The following is a 22,618-nucleotide window of genomic DNA, read 5'->3' on the forward strand; positions in this document are numbered from 1 at the left end:
ACATCAATTGCATTCCCAAGCTCACTTCCCTAGATGGTTGCCAGTGCCAGGTTTACAAAGTGGACGAGATCAAAGAGGTCGTTGTGAACCATTTCAGGCTCTTGTTCAATCCTATCTCCCCCATGGCCGTATCCATCCCTGATGGTCTCATATCTAAATTTATTCTTGTCAATATGGCTCAATTGCTTTGATCTATTCCCTCTGATGAGGAGATTGCTACTGCTATCCTTTCCCACAAAGCCAACAAAGCTCCGGGCCTTGATGGGTTCAATATGGGTTTCTTCAGCTCAGCTTGGGACATAATCAAAGAGGACTTGATTAAAGTAGTCAAAAGCTTCTTCTTCAATGCGGGTCAGGTTAAGGGTATCACTCACACCTTCCTCTGCCTTATCCCCAAGAAAGAAGGGGCTGACACCTTGAATGACTTCAAACCAATCTCCCTATGCAACCTTTAGTACAAGTTCATTGCCAAGATCCTTGCTAATCACTTAAAGAAGGTGGTGGATTTCTTAATGAGCGACAACCAGTCTGCTTTCATCCCTGGAAGAAGTATTGGGGACAACATTATACTCTGTCACGAGATTGTTAGAGGATTTAATTGGAAAAGGTCATTCCCCTGCTGCCCTCATGAAGTTTGATATCCGTAAGGCTTTTGAAAGCCTAAGATGGGACTTAATTATTTCAGTTCTCAGCGAGATGGGCTTCCCGCCAACCTTCACAAATTGGATATATCATTGCATTGTCTCCCCCTGGTTCTCAGTTTTCGTCAACGGAAGCCCAACTAGATATTTCTCCTCTTCTACAGGAATAAGATAGGGCTGCCCTTTATCCCCTTATATTTTTTCTCTTGCTATTGAAGTCCTCTCTAGAAGCTTGCAATCAGCCTCAGACCTGAATCGTATCATTCCCATCCCAAAGTGTAAGGCCATCAGACTGACCCATTTAGCTTTTGCTGATGACTTGATGATTTTCTCTAAAGCAGATGGCCCCTCCTTGGATACTATTATGCATTGCCTTGATTTCTTTGCTTTGATGTTGGGTCTTCGCATCAACCCCGGGACATCTCTCATCTACTTAGCTGGAATTTTGGAAGATACTAAGGCCTCTTTCCTTGAGAAGACCAGATTTGACTTGGGATCCCTTCCAGTAAAGTACCTAGGGCTGCCTTTAATTCCTACTCGGCTTACTGCCCATCACTGCACTCATATGCTAGATCTTATGAGGAAGCGTCATCAGTTATGGAAGGGAAAGCTTTTATCCTTTGTTGGCCGGTTAAAGCTTATTAGATCTGTCCTTCAAGCTTCTTACATCTTTTGATCCGGGATCTTTAGGCAAGTCCATAATATCTAAGTTGGAATCCATCTTTGCTTCCTTTGGAAAGGGTGTGAGTTCTCTAGGTTTCTTCGCCCTCTAAGTGGGGCTGCTATTTGCCTTCCCAAGAAGGAAAGGGGCCTGGGTCCGAGACGCATCAAGGATGTTAACATAGTGGGAATCTTGAAGTTGATTTGGAAAATTTTAACCAAGAAGAAGAGCATTTGGGTTGATTGGGTTTATTCAAATCTTCTCAAGGCTGATTCCTTCTGGATGGTGTGAATTCCCTCTGATGCCTCATGGGTTTGACATAAGATCATCTCCTTCAGAACAATTGCCTCTAGAGCTATCTCCTATCGCATTGGGGATGGATCCGCCACCTTCCTTTGGCTTGATCCATGGCACCCAAAGGGGCTCCTTACTCATGTTCTCAGTGCCCGCTCCATTACAGTTTTGGTCTCCCAAAGCAGGCCATGGTTTCTTCCATTTTATTTTCAGGTTCTTGGGTCCCCCTGCCCTCTGCCTCTGATCAGATTGCTGATATCTGGAATACTTTGTCTTTCATTTCCTCAGTCGGCCAAGTGAGGAATGACACTACTCTTTGGAACCATTACCCAAATGGTCTCTTCACTGCTAAGGCTGTTGGGACTTTGTCAAATATCATGGCCTCCTCTCTCCCTGGCACAACATCATCTGGTTCAAGCACCATATCCATAGGTAAAGCTTTACAACTTGGAGGGTATTCTTGAAATGCCTCCCCACGCAGAGCTTCCTTATTCAGAGAATAATCCCCGTCTCCTCGCTCTGGTACCTATGTGGTTCTAAACCTGAAGATATTGATCATCTCTTCTTCTTCTGCCCTATTCCATCCTCTATTTGGAAAATGGTCTTCAAATGTTGACCGACTAATAGAAGAATCCTTCATTTACAAAGGGAGTGGATCTGGATGGATATGACATTCCAAGGGAAGACCATTTGCGATCTCGTGGGCAAGCTCACCTTTTGTGCAACCATCAACCAAATATGGATGGAGAGAAATCATAGGAAATGGACCTCCAACTCCCGGCCACTCGGAAAGATTTAGAGCTCCATCTTTTTTAATGTTAAAGCCAAGATTTTGATTGTTCCTTTATCTTGCTCCCCCTCCCCAAGAAATTGTCACATTGTTGCTTCCTAGGAGCTTCCAAGCTCTGTGATTAGGAACCTAGATTCCCTTTGAAATATGTGCCCATTTGCTTTCCTCTTTCTCTTCTCCCTCCCCTTTTAGGGCTTGTATATTTGTTCTTCTCCCTTGGTAACGAATTTTTTATTCACCCAAAAAAAAAAAAAGACAAAATGAAAACAAAAAAGGGATCAAATTACTGTTCACATGGACAGTAAATTCTTGTTCTGGGTTGGCTTGATGGGCCAACATTGGGGCTGCCTGGTCTGGTTCGTGGAACCAGTGGCCCCTTTTTTTTAGGCTCGATCCACATCAACCTTCCTATCCTCTTTTTTCCTTCGTTCTCTTTATTCTCTGTTTCTGTAGTAAGTGTCAGATTTATCCTTTATCAGATCAAATCAGTTGGAAGCTGTGAAGATTTTTGCAATTGTTTAACAGTCTACCTGGGAACCTATTTGCAACTGAGGATCATACTCTTTAGTTTCTCAGTCTGCATTACCAATTTGTTTCCTCTTTCTTTGTTCTGGAACTGATGAATCAACCTCTGCAGAATTCTTGAATTCTGTCCTACATCAGTCCTGAACACTTCAATTGACTGTAGGGTTTGATAAACCACCAAGGGATTTTAGCAGTTTCCAATATCGTACAATACTACAATATTTCTAATGAGTTATCAGTGAAATACTGAAATGTTGTGCTGGTTTGTGATTCCACAATGGGGTCCTACAGATTCTGTCCCTGCCATAGTTGTCAAGGCATCGCCAAGGCGACGACTTGGCTTCCAGGCGGTTTGCCTGGGGCCTAGGCGACAGTCACCTTGTTGCAGTACATGTCGCCTTGTGTTTTGACACTTATATCTACCAAATATCATTTAAGTAAATGTTCATTTACTTAATATATTATTCATAAATAAGTAAATACCCCCTATTTGGATCCAACAAAAATAGTTTAAAAATCAAATTCCAAAAGGATAAAAAGTCAACCCCTCATTCCAAAGACAAAAATTGGATTTTGTTTATAGGAGCAATTTTCAACTTTTAAATGCTGGGGTTTTTCTCAATTATGAAAATTTTATAAATCCTATCATGTTTAAACATTGCTAAAAACCAAAAGTCCGATAACATAATCTTTTGTTTGATATCCATAAAATTATTTCCATTCAGGAAATTTAACAGCATTCGTGCACTTTAAAATAAGTTTAACCGAAGCATCACTTTGTCATTACAACTCAGATTTAAGTAATCTTAGATTCTTTGGAAAATTGGTTTTGTGTTATAACTAATACAAAAAGTCTCATGTAAAAAATAAAATCATTTGACCAGTCAAATTTATTATAGAATAAGAGAATTTATTTAAATGTTGATTTTTTATAACTTAATATGACTTAATGTTGATTTTTTATGATTTGATGTGGCTAAATGTTGATTTTTAATGGCTTAATGTGGCTTAATGTTGATTTTTTATGATACAAGGTATATATATATATATATATATATATAACTTACTAAATAATGTTAGAAAATGAAGAAAATAAAAAATAACACTTGGTCGCCTTGTACCCTCACGCTTAAGCGCTTAGACAGCCCTCCACCGCCTTGGTTCGTCTTGGCGCCATGACAACTATAGTCATTGTTTCTTTTCATTCTATAATATTGGATTGAGTTTTAAATTTCTCCTTTACCATGGAAATTATGTTTTCTAAGAGGGACATTACTAATTCCGTGCACATTCATTTGTGCAGCAACCTAGCAATTTCACTCCTAGATGGAGAAAGCCTAAGACATATTTTGTTGAGGTCCGTACCTTTTGGCATCTTTATAGAAGTTTTAACCGATTGTGGGTATTCTTCATTTTGGCTTTCCAGGTATGTTCAGTTATAGATTTCAGTGGAGTCAGTATTAAACTTTTCCTTTTTACAGAATACAACTAATATCGTACTTTCATTTGGTCTTCAGGCTATGGTAATAGTTGGATGGAGCACTGGAGGATCACTCTCAACTTTGTTTGATGAGGATGTGTTCAAAAATGTTATGAGCATTTTTATTACCTATTCTTTACTCAATTTCTTGCAAGGTAGTGTCTGAATATTTTTTTGACTTCTTTGTCATTTTCATATTTTAGTTAAAGAAGGAATACAGTGTTCACATATGCCTAATGTATGAACACGGTAACAAACACAGAAACTGTAACCAGAACCTGCAATAGGAGAGAGAGAGAACCGAAGGTGGAGAGAAGCTAGGCGATAGATGATTTCTCCTATCGTACTAGCAGTTTGTTTATAATAAAACCAATCAGTCCAATCCTTTACATAGTAGGAAACTGAAACTAATTACAGCTAGCTATTCCTAAAGACTAGATAGGAAACTAAATCCTGCTTCCATTAGGAAGGGCTTGCAATAGGAATAGGAAAGAATAACAATTAGAACCTAGGATAAATAAGCAACATATCCCCACGGTAGATACATTAACACCCCCCTCAAGCTGGTGTGTATACATATACATATATAAAAGAAGGCTCCAGCTTGGACCAATAAGGATAAATATTAAAAGCAGCACCAGTCTTGAACATAAATAAAGTAGTCATTGACACAAGTGAGCACAAAGAGAACTTCATTTTGGTAGCAATATCAACTCATGCACACCAATCATTAGCATCAATAGTAGATAAAAATCTAATGTTGAATAAAGCTAGCATAACTATCACTAACGAACAAGATATGCGGTAGAGAACACCTATTTGCAATCCAAAATATTATATCAACAACAACAACATCACATGTCCTTCTCAAAGAAGGCAGGTGTAAAATAGAAGAGAGAGAGAGAGAGAGTCTTGCGATTTTTGCAAGGGAGTCCCAATTGTGTTGGGGCTACGCACTTCTATTCTTTATATAGAGCTCAAACCAGCTATTACAAGTCCTACTAGGAATAGGAATCCAAAGCATAAAAGGAAACTAACACAAACTTACTAGCTTCTAACTTAAGACACCAATCCTAGTTGAACTAGGACAGTCCTAGTTGGACTAGGAAAACACCAAGGGAGGAGCTTGCGACTTGCGTTGGACTCCTCTTTTCACGATAGACTTCTAACACTCCCCCTTAAGCTAGAGCATAGATATTAATCATGCCTAGCTTGTTACAAATATAGTCCACTCTACCACTCCCCAAAGATTTAGGGAAAACATTGGCAAGTTGTTCTCATGTGCGAATATGACTTGTAGAAATAACTTCTTGTTGTAGCTTCTCTCGAACAAAGTGACAATAAACTTTAATATGTTTTGTCCTCTCATGGAACACTGGATTAGACACAATATAGATCGCAGCTTGGTTATCACACCACAACTGCATAGACAAAGTGCATTTAAACCCAAGTTCTGTCAACAACTGCTTTATCCACATCAACTCACAGGTGACATAAGCCATGGCACGATACTCAGACTCTGCGCTAGACCTAGCCAGAACAATCTGCTTCTTGCTCTTCCAAGACACAAGATTACCTCAAACAAATGCACAGTACCCAGTAGTTGATCGCCTATCAACATAAGATCCAGCCCAATCAATATCACAGAAACCTTCAACGTGACCATGTCTATGATCAGAGTAAAGCAAACCACAACCTAGAGCCTTCTTGACATATCGTAAAATACAAATAACAACATCCCAATGAGATGTTCGTGGAGACGAAAGGAACTGACTCACAACACTGACAGGAAAGGCAATATCAGTTTTAGTCACTGTCAGATAATTAAGCTTTCCCACCAATCTTCGATACTTCTCAGGATGATCTAACAAGTCACCACTTTCAACTGTAAGCTTCACATTTGGATCCATAGGAGTACTCGAAGGCTTGGACCCTAACATTCCAGTTTTTGTCAGCAAATCCAGAACGTAATTTCTCTGAGAGAGGGAAATACCTTTTTTTTACTGAGCAACCTCAATACCTAAGAAATACTTCAACCGTCCTAGATCCTTGGTCTTAAACTTTTGTTGTAGATGTGTTTTCAGACTTTGAATCCCTTCAATATCGTCTCTAGTGATGATTATATCATCAGCATAAATAGTAAAAAATATCCTTATTCCAGACTTTCGATAGAGTACTAAATGATCACTTTCACACCTTGACAAACCAAACTCACGAACCACATCAGTGAACCTGCCAAACCACGCTCGAGGAGACTGCAAACCATACAACGATTTTTTTAGTTTGCACACCATACCAGACTCCCCCTGAGCAACAAACCCTGATGGTTGCTCCATATAAAGCTCTTCATGTAAATCACTATAAAGAAAAGCATTCTTCACATCGAGTTGATATAGCGGCCAATGAGAAGATGCAGCAAGAGATCAAAATACTAACAGAAGCCAACTTGACCATAGGAGAAAAAGTATACAATACTCAACCCCATACACCTGTGCATAGCCCTTGGCCACTAATCGAGCCTTTAATCAAGCAAGAGAGCCATCGGGGCTTACTTTAACAGCTTAGACCCACCGACAACCAATAGCGAACTTATCCGAACGTAATGGTACAAGATCCCGAGTTTGATTTGTATCCAAAGCTAATAACTCCTCTTCCATAGCTGTCCTCCAACTAGGACTAGACAATGCTTCTGCAATAGACTTAGGAACAGGATGACAAGACAAAGTGGAAAGACAACTATGAAAAGAGGAAGACAGACCAGAGTAAGAAAAAAAAAATTGGAAATTAGATGTTGGGTATAGCTCCGACTGGTGGTGGAGGCACAATTGTGGAAGGTGGTGGCACCACTAGTGGAGGTGGTGGTGGTGCCACTATATCTACAGTATCCTGTGGAGAATAATTTTGAATAACATGTAGGGGAAGATCATCATCCATGTCAGACATAACAACAGACTCATCAAGATAAGAAACAGACTCAAAGAAGGATACATTAGTAGTAACAAAATATTTCTGAAGTGTAGGGCAATAACAACGATAACCTTTTTGAGTACGTGAGTAACCCACAAAGATACACTTAAAAGCACGTGGATCTAACTTTGACAAACTGGGACAATGATCACGAATAAAGCAAACACAACCAAAAATACGAGGGAGAACAAATAAAGGATCATAATGAAATAGCAGAGAATAGGGAATAGCACCCTGTAATAATGATAAAGGAATCCGATTTATAACTTAACAAGCAGTTAAGACTGCATTTGACCAAAACAGTTTGGACACTTTCATCTCAAACAAAAGAGACCGAGTAACCTCCATTAAATTAAATGCCTATTTTTCTGCTCAAGCAACACCATTTTGTTGGGGTGTGTCTGAGCAGGAATATTGCTGCATCATACCATATCCAGCCATAAACTGAGAGAAAGGACCAGAAAAGTATTCCTTGGCATTATCACTTCGTAAAACCTTGATAGTGACATTAAATTGATTCTAAATTTCAGCAACAAAGGTATAAAAAATCAAAAGTAACTCTGAACGATGCTTCGTTAAATAAATCCAAGTAACTCTAGAAAAGTCATCAACAAAAGTAATGAAATATCGAATCCTAATTTGGAAGTAATGGGACAAGGACCCTATGCATCCGAATGAACCAAAGAAAAAGGGTGAGCTTATTGACTCTAGGTGGATAGCTTACACGGTGCTTCCCAAACTGACACGACTCACAATCTGAAGTGGAAATAGAATAGAAACATGGATCAAGCTTTTATAATTTCTATAAAGACTGATGTCCTAGGTGACAATGGATTTAATGGGGGGTCGAGGATACTTGAACATGAAATGGAAGTAGAATTGTCTTCAAACAGATAAAGCCCCCCAACTCTATAACCTTTACCAATCGTCTTCTTTGTCGTAAGGTCTTAAAAAGCATATGAATCAGGAGAAAAAGTTATAGAACAACTATAAGCTTGAGTAAACTTACTCACAGATAAAAGGTTGAACGGAAAATTAGGTAACAGAAGGACAGACAATAACGACAAAGAAGAGTTAAGACGAATATTTCTAGTGCCTTTGACTTTAATAGACCCATTGGCTAATGTGATAGTAGCAAAAGACTCTTGAAAGGAGGAAAGTATACTTGACATACCGGACATATGGTCTGATGCGCCTGAATCAATAATCCAGGGTCGAGAAGATGAGGAAAAACATACAGTAACATTACATGTCTGGACAAAAGTAGCAGTGGAAGGTTGAGGAGTCTGAAATTGAGTATACCGTCTAAACTCTTCATCTGTCATCTTGACCATTTTTCCTTCAGATTGTCCAAGCTAAGAAGGCTCAGTAACTGCTGCTGAATTAGCAAACTGTTTCTGAGGAGGTTTGCTATGAAGTTTCTAATATAAGTGTTGGATATGTCCTGGTATACTACAATGGTGGCATGTTCGTGTTGCCCCTGAACCATCTGAGGTGTTGGAAGTACTAGAAGGTTGACCTTTACTACTTCCACTACTAGCATTACTAGCCCCACCTCGATTATAATTCTGAGACATAAGACCGGAGCTCTCCATTGGTGTAGGTGAAGGATCATGAGAATTATCTCGAGCTACTCATAAGACTCGAGAAAAGGTATCTGCAAGAGAGGCCACTTTATCACCTCCAAGAATTTGAGACCGAACAGCATCATACTCTGGTCTAAGTCCACTTAAGAAACCCATAACTGCGAGCTATTCCCGCTGGTTCTGCATCTTCTTAACATCACTACTAATAGGATGTAGAGAGTTCAACAACTCATACATCCTCTTGAAATCATAGAAGTATTGAGTCAGAGGTCAACCCTTCTGATCAACACTATAAAAATCATGAGATAGCTCATAAATACGGGAAATGTTGTTCTGTCCAGAATACAAAACGTTTAGATAATCCCACAACTCCTTCACAGTATTGATGTGAGTAACAATATCAATGATAGAGTTATTAATCAAGTTCAACAGATGGCCCAAAATACGTGCATCAACAATGTCCATACTTAGCAGGTTTCTCTTTTGTAAGATGATCCTGTTGTCCTCAGCAGTTAATACCAACTGTACAATTTTCTTCCATTATTGAAAATTGGCAACTCCTACAAGTTTCTTTTCTGTAATTCTATAAGAGGATGAGGATATCACCCCAGTAACTATACTCTTTGGCTTAGTGTCAGCCATTATAGCAAAATAGAATAGCCAAGGAATAGAGAATCATAAAACAAATCACACAATCAATTGATCTTATGTAACTGATCAATCCTGATAGAAGAATAACTAAATTGTCACACAAGATCACCAAATCAGGAAGAATTAGCTCAAATTGCAAAACCCTATTTCAGGCCAATCTAGGGTTACCTGCGGTTTGGGTTGTAGGGCTCCAATGGAGCTAAAAATTGGATCGAGTGTTACTGGATAGGTGGGGAAGAAAACCTCTAAAAGGCATGGTTTAAAGTATCTCCGATACCGATACGATACCCTCCGATACGTATCTTAAATTTAGCCAACCAATACAATACACACCGATACGATACATAAAATTTTTAAAATCCTTTCGTATCGATATATATCCCACGATACATACCATATGCATCAATACACCACCGATACACATCGATACAATACGATATGCACCGATACGACTCTATGAAAAAATATAAAATCAATGTGAAATGTACGTTTCGATATGTATCGGTGAGTATTAGTATGTATCAATCGGTACGTATCGGTGAGTATCGGTATGTACCGATACAGTGTGCTATGGTCATATAATGGCTAAGATGGGTAATTTTTCAGAAAAACATGATTTTTTGAGGGTTTTTGTTCCAAAATTGCTACCAGCCATATTTCTCTCTACCTAAAGTGGAAATCAAGGTTGGGAACAAGGATTTTACATTTATGGGACAACTACAAAGCTTGAATTCTTCGTGTGATACCCTCAATTTAGTGTTTATGCATAATACATGTTATCAATAGCCTTTTTTTAACAAATTCTTTATGCAAAAGTGTTTTAAAAAATGTTTCCTATCCATTTATATGTGTATCTTTAGCGTATCTCCGATACGTATCTTAATTTTGATTGATCGATACAGCGACCGATACCGATACTTTAATCCTTGCTAAAAGGTTTTTCAAATTGATCTCTGAATAGAAAGATATGACCAAAATCGATTTTGGCAGAGTGCCAAAACCCTGACAGCTTTGATTGATTTTTCCACTTCTTGAATACTTAAATCTTTAATCCAAAAAACCAAACCAGCAACCACTAGCAGTTACTTAGAACTAATCCTTCACACCATATGATAATCCAGCAAACTAGGGGATGAAACCACCCCCTTTAAAAATCGCAGAGCCTAGAGTGACCCAGTAACAACCTATGATGGAGAGAAGGGTTGTTGCTTATGGAAGAAGAAAGAACGTTGATTGATTTTTTCTTGAGGATCAAGGCTCTGATACCATGTAAAATAGAATAGAGAGAGAGAGAGAGAGAGAGAGAGAGTCCTACGATTTATGCAGGGAGTCCCAATTGTGTTTTTGGGGCTGCCCACTTCTATTCTTTATATAGAGCTCAAAACAGCTATTACAAGTCCTTCTAGGAATAAGAATCCAAAGCATAATAGAAAGCTAACATAGACTTACTAGCTTCTAACTTAGACACCAATCCCAGTTGAACTAGGACAACCCTAGTTGGACTAGAAAAACAACAAGGGAGGAGCTTGCGACTTGCGCAGGACTCCTCTTTTCACGATAGACTTCTAACAGCAGGTAGTAAGTAGTATTCTTCTCAAAGAAGATAAATAAAAGTGCAAATATCGATGCACTTATGAGCCTAATAGGAGTCACAGATAAAATTGCAGCGTAGGTTCCTGCGAACCACTGATAAAAGTGCAGTATAGATTACTACGGACCACTGATAAAAATGTAGTGTATGTTACTGCTGTTAAGATATGTACCACGATAGGGGGAGTGTCCCTCTTGTGGCTGAGTTTTACTTCCTTGCTTTAGTTTGTTTCTTTCCCTAATTAAGATAGATCTCTATTTACTCATTAGGATAGACTTCCTATTTTATCTTGCTTGTGGCACAGGGACTTAGTTTCCTAGTTTGATTGTACTATTTTGGGTGTTAATAAATATTGATGGTAGGGGGGAACTAGGAAAATACTCTCTGCTGCTCCCCTCTTGTAGTCTCTCTTCTCTTCTTCTCTCTCAATCTCTTTCTATCAACTCTTACTCTCTCAAGTTATTGGTTATAGATCTTGGGTTTGTTACATGGTATAAGAGCTGTAAGTCTGTAACTGGTCGATTGATCCTTTTTATTGTTAGTTTGCTTTGATTGTTTTCTCCTTGCCGGAAACCTCCCCCTACCGATGTTGTTGATTTTCTGTTATCGTTTTGTGGCTACAATCCCTTTTATTCTCTGCTTCATGTTTTCTTCTTTATTTTTATATATTTTGTTAATTCCATGATTGCCCCTACCTTTACCCCCTTATTCCCCTAGGGGAAGTTACTTTTACTGATGGCAGCGTGACTTTTATTACCAGTCACATCATACTCCTACTTTTGTTTGTGAAGTCCCTCCATAAATACCCCTCTTGTCATGGTGCATGACTTAAAAGTGGGCATTGCTTCTCTTATTTCCTGTTGATTTCCAATTTTCCCCTTCCCATTATCATTAATTCCTTCATGTCCTAGTAATTTGTTTGGCTTCCATATATATGCCTACCATATTGCGACATCTTTTCTGGTTGCGTGACTTCCTCAGGTTTTGTCTTTATTTTGTTGATTTTCCTTTATGTCCCATATTACGCCTCCCTTTACCTTGAATCATATATTGTCCCAATTTTACATTTGCTTCTATGTCAGCCCTTGCACAATGATTTAAAATACCTTAATGTTCCATTGCCTCTTTAACTACCAAATTAGGCCCATACAAAATTCTGGTTAATTACAAGATTGCCACTCTATGGTAATTGGGTTTTATCACCCTTGGGTGGGCCCAAAATTCGTTTCAATCCCAGGATTACATGGATTAATTACATATGTGCCATTTTTTTTGGCACATCACACCTAATTTAGGGTCTTGGACCCCTTGATTGCAACAATTTGTATTACAATTCTTTTTTGGCAAATTGGTACTTGCATGGAGATAATTTGCTATAGCGTGAGGGAGATTGGAAATTATTTTTTTATGCTCTTGATTATGGGATTATCTGTACTGCTCATCCTTTGAGATGCTAATCATTGGACATTGTATGTCCACGTGTAACGCTACACAAGGGGGGAGATTGGAATTATTATCTATTGTATTATCTACTTGATGCTGCTACTTGCTTATCATAGCACCCAATGCTGCTACTTACTTAGCTTGGCACCCTGCTGCTACTACTTGATACTCGGTTCCCTGATGCTGCTACTTGATACTCGGCAACCTGATGCTATTACTTGATACTCGGCAACCTGATGCTGCTACATGCTTACCCCCGCAACCTAATGTTGCTACTTCCTTACCTACTGCCTGCCTTCCTTGGGAAGTGCCTTTGATGCTATTGGCTTTATGATGTGGATGATTGGAGTTCTCTGTGTGCTCTCTGGTGTCTACCACTACCTCTCAAAACCGGCATTATGTTTAATTTTCTATTCTTGTTAGTCCAAGCTAGAGGTTTTCTTTTGATATATGTATACTCCAGCTTGAGGGGAAGTGTTAAGATATGTACCACGATAGGGGGATTGTCCTTATTGTGGTTGAGTTTTACTTCCATTATTTATTTTTTTTCTTTCCCTAGTTAGGATAGATCTCTACTTTCTAATCAGGATATACTTCCTATTTTATCTTTCTTATGGCACAAGGACTTAGTTTCCTAGTTTGATTGTACTACTTTGGGTGTTAATAAATATTGATGGCAAGGGGGACTAGGAAAATACTCTCGGTTGCTCCGCTCTTGCAGTCTCTCTTCTCTTCTTCTCACTCAATCTCTTTCTATCTTCTCCTACTTTCTCAAGTTACTGGTTATAGATCTTGGGTTTGTTACAACTGCAAACTAAGTAACAACATCAGGTTGTTGGGGTCCTAGGGACCAAATAACTTAGCGTCAAGTTTTTGGGAACGACTCAACATGAGGTTGTTGTCGACCAAATAAATTGCTTTGTTGTTGAATACCATCTTTATAGATAAAATTGTTGCCAAGGACATGAGCAGATGACGAACAAATAATAATATTCAACTATTGACTTGAATAGATAATAATAATATCTTTTATCTCCCCCCCCCCCACATGTAGCATTGATGCAGATGGGCGTTGGGTTTAGGGATATGTTTTGATATTTGTTGTTTTTGGGTGAATAGAAATTAAATAACAAGGCATAAGGGGAGAGAGAATATACAAGACCGAAAGGCCAAAGAAAGAGGATAGACCCTAAGGGGGGGATGGGGGAAGTTAAAATAGACAAAGGAAAGACTCTAGGAGACAACAATAAGCCTGTTCCTTGGGGAGTCAACGACCGATCGGTGAGGGGTCACAGCGAGTTTGAGGAAACATCAAAGTAGATGGCATTCTAAATCTTGCCAAATGATCTGGAGTTGGAAGTCCATCTACGCAAATTGCGTTCCATCCAAATGTGGGTAATGGCTGCACTGAAGGCAAGCTTCCCAGCTATGTTGCAGATAGAGCTCTTACCAAAGGTCATGTCAATCCATATCCATTCTCTCTTAAGGGGGAGGGGCCTTCTCCTGGCAGGCCATCATTTGGCAAGGACATGCTTCCAGATGGTGGAGGTGAAGGGACATTCAAAGATAAGTGGCTAATATCTTCTATACCATTCCAACACAAACAACAAGCGGGGGGGGGGGGGGGGGGACTGAGATATGGCGATGGATGAGAAAGGACTAGGTAGGGAGGCAATTGGAGAGATATCTCCAAACAATGAAGCTATGCCGAGGGATGTGGGATTTGAACCAGACAATCTTATGCCAAGGGATGGTGGGACTAGAAGAGTGGACTAGATGCCAAGCAAAGGAAGAGGAGAATTAGCCAGAGGGGGAAGGGGACCAAACAATTTTGTTCTCTCCACCATTAGGGGAAAGGGCAGGGAGAGAGGACCAAAGTGTAGCAATGATAGGGGAAGTAAGAGGAGACTAGGAGCCATTATAAATGATTGAAGAGACTAAAGAGTCCTTTAAAGAGACAACAAATCTGCTATCAACATAGCTCACAACCTAGTCCAGCATGATCAGACGAAACATGAGGAGATTGATCGTCGTTTCATCAAAGAAAAACTGGATTCGTGTCTCATTTATGTGCCTTTTGTTCCTAGCAACAAATATTTGACTGATGTTTTTACAGAAGGTCTTAGTAGTAAGATGTTTCATTCTATTATTTGCAAGTTGGGCATGTGTGATATCTATGCACCAACTTGAGGGGGAGTGTTGTATTATGGGTATTTGGTACAAGGGTAGAATTTTCCATAGGGGTATTTTGGTCTTGTATCCATTCTAGATTGTTCTCCATATTATAAATAAAGCTAGCATGTGTCCCACTAGACACAAGTCATTCATTCATCCATTCCAACAATTTATAATAAAACCAATCCTTTACAGCCAGCTATTCCCTAAAGACTAAATAGGAAACTAAATCCTACTTACAATAGGAAAGACTTGCAATAGGAATAGGAAAGAATAACAATTAGAACCTAAGATACATAGGAAACATATCCCCACAGTAGATACTTCAACATACGCTATAGTCTTGAGCTCACACCTGTATCTTTGGCTGTTCCATACATCTCTTTAGCTGTTACTAAAATAGTTGGGGTACAGAACTGACATCTGCTGTTGGATAGTAGCTTTTATGTCATCCTATATGTTGCATTTCTTCTTTGTTCTTATTTTATCCTTCATCTTCTTTATCATGCAGCTATGCTGGATATAATTCTTAGTTGTAGAGCTTGGGGAAGCTTGAAAAATACCCAAATTGTTCGGTACCTCCTGAAATTTGCAGTTGCAGCTGTATGGGTAGTAGTCCTTCCCTTAGGCTATTCTTGCTCTATGCAGAAGCCAATTGGATTATTCAGATTTTTCAGTGATTGGATCAATAATTGGCAAAGCCAGTCATTCTATAACTTCACCATTCTAATTTTTATGATGCCCAATATATTGGCTGCAATACTATTCATTCTTCCACCATTACGGAGATCAATGGAGCATTCAAATTTGCGCATTATTGTACTTATTATGTGGTGGACCCAGGCAAGTCTTATGTCTTTTAACAAGTGTTTCATTCCTGCCTCTCCTACTTGCTTTGGCTAGTGTTTTTCTTACCCATATCTTGTCTTTTTGCAGCCAAAACTGTATGTGGGAAGGAGCCTACACGAGGACTTGTTGCTTCCCAAGTAAGAAAAGGGACAACTTTGGGGTCTTTAGTTAAAGATAATGTCATTTGTTTAATTGACGGTGATATTTCATTTGGTCAGATACACTCTGTTTTGGATCTTTCTGCTAATCAGCAAGTTAGCATTCAGCTACTATGTTGAGGTGATTTTGTTTCCCTAATTCAGCACACTTAGGATTCAGATAAGAAGATGCTAAATATTATGCATTGTTGTCATTATAGTCGTTAAGGCGATGCCTAGGCATTGCTTGGGAGACGACTAGGCGTCCAATCTAGTTTTGTGCTCTACCTAACACAATAGTCTCATATAAGAATAAAATCATTTGATCAGTCAAACTTATTAGAGAACAAGAACATTTCTCTAAATGTTAATTTTTTACAACTTAATGTGAGTCAACATTGATTTTGGATGATTTGATGTGGCTTAATGTTGATTTTTTATGACTTGATGTGCCTTAATGTTGATTTTTTATGACACAAGGTATATGTAGCATCCTAAATAATGTGGAAAAAGAGTCAAACTTATTAGAGAACGAGAACATTTCTCTAAATGTTAATTTTTTACAACTTAATGTGAGTCAACATTGATTTTGGAGGATTTGATGTGGCTTAATGTTGATTTTTTATGATTTGATGTGCCTTAATGTTGATTTTTTATGACACAAGCTATATGTAGCATCCTAAATAATGTGGGAAAAGAAGGAAAATAAAAATAACACTTGGTTTGCCTTGTTCGCCTTAAGGCGGGCAACTTGTCGCCTAAGTGCTTAAATAGCCCTCTAACGCCTTGGTTCGCCTTGTGTCGGGACGACCATGGTAATCAAGTGATCACATAGATGTCGCCTAGGCGCCTTGGTGGTTTCGCCTTCACTTCTAGGACCCCCTTCAACCAACACATGGGTCGCCTGGATGCTGTGATGACTATGATATTTCCATATTTATCTACTAATATTATGGATGCATACATTATTAGCGTATAATTAAATTGAAGAAAACAATTCTTTGTGGTAAACAACTAATCATCTTTGGAAGTTCTGGCACATTTTTTTGTTCCAGTTTCAGAAATTGTTAAGTGCCTGCAAAATTTTCAAGCACTGACGGTACACTTCCTGCAAACAGATATTACCTTTAATTGGACCAACGAAGCTGATCATGGGGTTGAAAGTTGGTACTTATGCGTGGCATGAGTTTTTTCCTAATGGTAAAATTTGTTTACTTTGTTACCAGTTTGTTTCACTTTTCTTGGGTGGCATTGCTCTATTCTAATATACTTAAACTGATGCAATGCAGTAAAGTATAATATTGGGGTTGTTATTTCCATATGGTCACCAATTGTTCTGGTAAGATCTAAAAAAATGTCTTGATAATTTACATTTTGATCATTGTTAATTTTCAATATTCACATAGTATTGTTGGCATGTAGCTGTATTTCATGGATGCACAGATCTGGTATGCTATTTTCTCCACCATATTTGGTGGTATCCATGGTGTCTTCAGCCACCTGGGAGAGGTTAGTGGAAACTGGCAGTCTTCTTCAGTACCATTAGTAAACATTTTGCATTAACAGTGTGCTTAGTAATATACTGAAGGTCATTGATAAATACTTTCACAATGAAAAGAAATTTATATTTTCCCAAGGGCATTTGAGTATGCTAAATTTTGAGAATAAGGTATCATGCTGTTCTTTTGTAATATTCCATTTTTTTTTTTTTTTGAGAATAAGGTATCATGCTGTTCTTTTGTAATGTTTCTTGGCTTTACTTTAGATTCAGACTCTTGGGATGTTGCGCTCCAGATTTGAATCTGTGCCAGCAGCTTTCACTGAACGTCTTGTGCCATTACCAAATGAGGATGTCAGAAGGAACCCCTTGGTAAGAGGTTTCAAGTTAGATACACAATCTTGAATTATTTATTGTACAGCTTTATATATTTTTACAACTCAGTATGTGTACAATTATCAATCAGCTTTACATTGAAATATGACATATCAGTTTTATGATTCTTTTTGTTGAGATCTTTTTATTTGGTAATGACATGGAGGTGTGAGGATAGGTTGGCAGGAACCATATCCATCATGAACCCAAAAAAAATTTAAACTGTTCATGATTAGTCAACCCTAGAAAAAGCAGGATAGTTGAATTGAGGAATGAAGAGGAAAAATCAGGAAATGGAAAAAAAAAGAGAAATGATGCAGAAGTGCAGAACCGGGGTTTGAATACTCTATTCGGTTCGCTTGTGGGCCCACCCAAGTAGTTACAACATTCAAGTCCAAAGTTGAGTGGCAATACAGTAATTAAATCAATATTTGTAAGCGGGTGGCAATTCTGTTAATAGATTGAAGCTGATGACAGGATTGCAATAAGGGAGAATTTCAAAGGCTAGAAGTGTTATAGATTGGGAAGGGATATAATGATGAATAAAATTTAAAAACAGAGGTTAAATTTAGAACTAAAAGTGAATGATGGACAAAGAAGAAAAATAAATAAATAACTAATCAAATTAACTAAATATTGCATCCTTAGTTAACAATTATCAACTGCATCAAGAAAACAAGAAAAGAGAATGCTTTGGTAATTTTAGTGTGGATTGGAATTGGGGCAAGGTTCATAATTTAATTTCGTTTCGTTTCGGTGGTTCAGAAGCTGAAATTTCGTTTCATTTAGTTTCGTTTTGGCCGAAATGGTGTATTTTTTTTTTTTTGGTTGATTGTTTATGTGGTTAAACGGCTATATTTTAACCTGAAACTTGGTGGGTAACTTATTTTAAGGCTAATAAACATGCTTAGAACATAAAAATGCAAAAACATTAGGACATGACATTGTTTTAGAGTTGCACCTTTGTTTGACAGCAATCGTCGAACTGTTCTGAAAATTTTACCTAGTTTTGGATAAAGAACTTTACCGTTCCTAAGCTTTGAATGTGTAGATCTTGTAGGAGTCAAAATGTGTGATGATGTGGCTAATTAGAGGCTTGTTGGAGTGTTTTTCCTTCAAAATATGCAAATGGAACCGAAACCACCAAGACAGGCGAGACAAAGTTGAAATTTGGAACGAGATATGGTATTTATAACACATGGAATGTAACGACAAAGGCAAGAGACCGAAACAATATTGAAATTTTGTACAAATGTTAATTCGGGCTTTATTTCATTTCGGACAAATAAAATAAAAAAAAAAAAACCAAACTTTCGAAATTTCGGCGAGATTTCGAACCATAAATTGGGGACCATAACTGGAAAAAGATGGGCAGCTTTAGGATTGAGTAATAGAAGGTTTGGATCAAAATTAGAGATCCAATTTAAAAATCCCTTCTGCCTACTACAATCCTAGTTGGATTAGGATCAATGGATCCTACAAAATTTGGGATGTAAGTATTAATCTTATTTAAATGGATTAAGACTAAACACAAATGTTCCAAATCAACCTGGATCTGATCCAATTTTTTCTTTTTTGGATGAGTAATATATTAACGAAAACAAGAAGAAAGAATATACAACCCTAGAGGGGAAAGAGAAAGAAGGAGAAGGTGGCGATGGGAAGCCAGAAACAAACCATCAAGGGGGGAAGAAAATAGAGAAGGGGAGACCCCAGGAAACAACAATAAGCATATTCCTTGTGGAACATCTAACATACTAGTCATGGCGCCAAGGCGAACCAAGGTGGTGGAGGGATGTCCTAATGCTTAGGTGATAAGTCGCCCCTTTAGGCACCCAAGCGTTATTTTATTTCTTCTCTTATGTTCTAACATCTATATCATAAAAAATCAATATTAAGCCACATCAAGTCATAAAAAATCAACACTAAATCATATCAAGTCATCAAAAATCAACATGGAGAGAAATTTTTTTGTTCTCTAATAAGTTTGACTGATCAAATGATTTTATTTTACACGAGACTTTTGTATTGGGTAGATCAAAACAACAGCTATCATGACCCAAACCTAGATACAGGTAAGGGTACAGCCCTCGCAGGCAAAGTTCAAATGATCCAAAACATTCACTAAAACAGGCATAAGAAAACTCATAAAAAAATTCTAAGTGTCAACAAAATAAAACAACTCAAAGATAAAATATCCCAAAATCATACCTACTGGTGGCAATCTAAGGTGTGATCCCACAATCTAAATAAAAACACTCTGTCAAAGTTTACATGAAACAACACCCTACTACAATCATCTATTAAAGTAAAAAAGACAAAAAAAACTTCAGGTCGCCCTCGATCTCCGTTTGCAGCATATCTTCACCTCAATTATCTGTGATGTTAAAATAATGGATTGAGCTCAACAACTCAGTAAGGGAAAATAGTAAGAACACATCACTAGGCAAACAATCAACAAAAAACAACGGTTAAAACAAATAGTTTTAATTTCTCAAACCACACTTTTAATAAAAACATGATCATTTAAAAATAAATACCCCTTTTTATCACACTTTAGCCGACATTGAGGGAAATAGGCTGCCACCGCCTATATTCCTAAAGGGAAAACATGGCCCCTTACAAATCACACACACAATCACACTGTCATCAGCCCCTTTGTGACTATAAATTTCTGCGGCTCAATGGAACGCACTGCCTCTCGGGTGGTAATTACTCTCCACAGTACGGAGCAGTCTATTTGCCCTCAACACTTTCTCTTTTCACACTTTCACAAAAATCACCTTTCATCAAATCACTTTCTTTAAAACACAAACATAGGTAAAATCTCCATTTAAGAATCAATATCAATATACATCACATTAACAGTCATTTATTAATCACTACCATAAACTCATGTCTCATATAAACACAATTAAAAAGGTATAAGTTAGCACATATCCACGATACAAGCACACCAAACATCAATCATATGATCAAACCACACATCTGTGGTGTAGTCCCACAATAATCCACTTACCACTGCTTGCAAAAGTGTTACTGCCCCTTTGAGTCCCAAGAGTCCAGGAGGTCCCAATCTGAAATTAATAATACCCTATAATAAATCTTGGGTTCCAAAAAGAATAATATAATGTAATTGGTCCCTATGAATTGACTCCCAGACCTTTATAAAGAATATTAGATTTGGTCAAAAAAAGAATAATGTAATTGGTCCCTATGAATTGGATCCCATACCTTTATAAAGAATATTAAATTTGGGTCACGGTTTGGGTCCCATATTGAGTTCCAAGAAAAACCCTAATGGATCCCAAAAACCCTAAATATTGGGTCACATATGAAAAAACCATCATCTGCAAGACCCCTATTGAGTCCTAAAAGAAGAACTAGTACTAACAACTTAAACTAAAAAGCATATTATATTATTAGGGTCCCAAAAGAAAAACAGCAGAACCACGACTAAAACCAAAGATAAGAGGACATCATTGCCTGAAGAGGGTAGAAAAACAGAAGAGTAGGCACCAAAATCCCCTTCCTCTCCCTTTCTTTCTTCCTTCCTCACAATTCTACTTTCTTTCCTTCTTTTCTTTCTTTCTTTCTTTCTTTCTCACAGTCCTTCTTTCTTTCTTTCTTTCTTTCTCACAGTCCTTCTTTCTTTCTTTCTTTCTTTCTTTCTCACGATCCTCCTTTCTTATTTTTTTTTTCTTTCTTTGTGTTATAATAATGGGTTTTATGGGTTTTAGGGAAAGTGTCAGTTACCAAACAGACCCTAAGGGGTTTAATGGTCTTTATAATTCTCTAAAACCTTCTCTCCATTGTTATAAATAAAGAGGGCTGGTGCCATATTAGATGCAAGTTATTACCCCATTCAACATGGTATCAGAGCCTTAAGATCCGAAACCCTGAGGGTTCTCCCTCTTCTCCATCTCTTGACCTCTTTCTCATTTCTCTCTCTCTCCCAGCACCTCCATCTCTCTTCATCTGCTTCTCTCGTGGTGGGAGCTTCTTAAACCACCAAGAGGGTTTCTAGCCTCCACCCATCCTTCCTATGGGCTTTCAGAGTCTCTTCTACAATGATCTAAAAGACCCAGAACCTTTTTTTTATCACCTTTTTAGGGTTTTCTCCTTTAGAGGCTGAGAACCTTTTTTCATTGCTGGGATTCTTTTTCCTCGCTCAATGCTCCGATCGTTTTGATGTTTATTGCTATTGGTGCCTCTTATCCTTGTAGTAGTATGTACATACCACTTTTTTCTTTGAGATCTCTATCTAGAGCTATCCCTATCACTTTTTTCAGGGTTTTCTCCCTGAGAATGTTTTTTCATTGTCGAGATGCTTTTTCCTCGCTCGATGCTCTGATCGTCTTGATGTTTGTTGCGACTGGTGCCTCTTATCATTGTGGTGGTATGTACCGATCCACTGAGAAACCAAAATCGTTCTCAGGGTTTTACCCTTTATCGATTTTTACATTTTCTTGTTTCTTCTAGTTATTTTGGTGCTTTTTCTATCTCCAACTGTTGTCTCTTCTATTTGTAAAACCCCCTTGAGTAGCAACCATGTCTACTATCTTATCTGCATCTACTGGCGGAGACACCATGGCTCTTCCTACCTTTTCTCCTTGTGCTATCAAGCTTGATGGCACAAACTACTTTATGTGGTCACGCTCGATTTATATCTCCATCAAGTCCTGTGGCTATTACGGGTACCTCACTGGAACCACGAAGCATTCGACAACCGGTACTGAGATTGACAAGTGGGAGCATAGTTTTTAAGGCGCTGCTAAGGCGACGCCTTACTACCGCCTTGGCACTGATGCGGTCTAGAGATGGTAAGGCAGTGCTCCGCTTTACGTGAAGTGGCGCCTTATGGGTTTTTTTTTTTTTTTTTTTTTTTAAACACATTTTTAAATTACTTGATTAAGATTTCATATATAGATTTTTTATTGGTAGGTGTATGATTT

At 38.1% G+C, this 22,618-nt stretch overlaps 1 protein-coding gene across 4 annotated transcripts in view; it reads left to right on the forward strand.

The window, feature by feature from the left end:
- LOC122080365 (putative callose synthase 6) overlaps window positions 1-21,216 on the forward strand; it is a 90,898-nt gene extending 69,682 nt beyond the window's left edge. For 3 of the 4 annotated variants that reach the window (XM_042647319.1, XM_042647321.1, XM_042647322.1), the window contains 9 exons: window positions 4,215-4,337; window positions 4,429-4,546; window positions 15,316-15,647; window positions 15,741-15,790; window positions 15,872-15,932; window positions 16,909-16,990; window positions 17,080-17,129; window positions 17,213-17,299; window positions 17,556-21,216. In XM_042647319.1, the coding sequence (XP_042503253.1) occupies window positions 4,215-4,337; window positions 4,429-4,546; window positions 15,316-15,647; window positions 15,741-15,790; window positions 15,872-15,932; window positions 16,909-16,990; window positions 17,080-17,129; window positions 17,213-17,299; window positions 17,556-17,693 (1,041 nt within the window). In that variant the 3' untranslated portion in view covers window positions 17,694-21,216. Of the gene's footprint in view, window positions 1-4,214; window positions 4,338-4,428; window positions 4,547-15,315; window positions 15,648-15,740; window positions 15,791-15,871; window positions 15,933-16,908; window positions 16,991-17,079; window positions 17,130-17,212; window positions 17,300-17,555 lie in introns of those variants that run through there. The other variant, XR_006140687.1, reaches the window with a different exon arrangement.
- Window positions 21,217-22,618: the final 1,402 nt, after the last annotated feature.

Source organism: Macadamia integrifolia, chromosome 5 (assembly GCF_013358625.1).
Source record: "Macadamia integrifolia cultivar HAES 741 chromosome 5, SCU_Mint_v3, whole genome shotgun sequence".
NCBI lineage: Eukaryota > Viridiplantae > Streptophyta > Magnoliopsida > Proteales > Proteaceae > Macadamia > Macadamia integrifolia.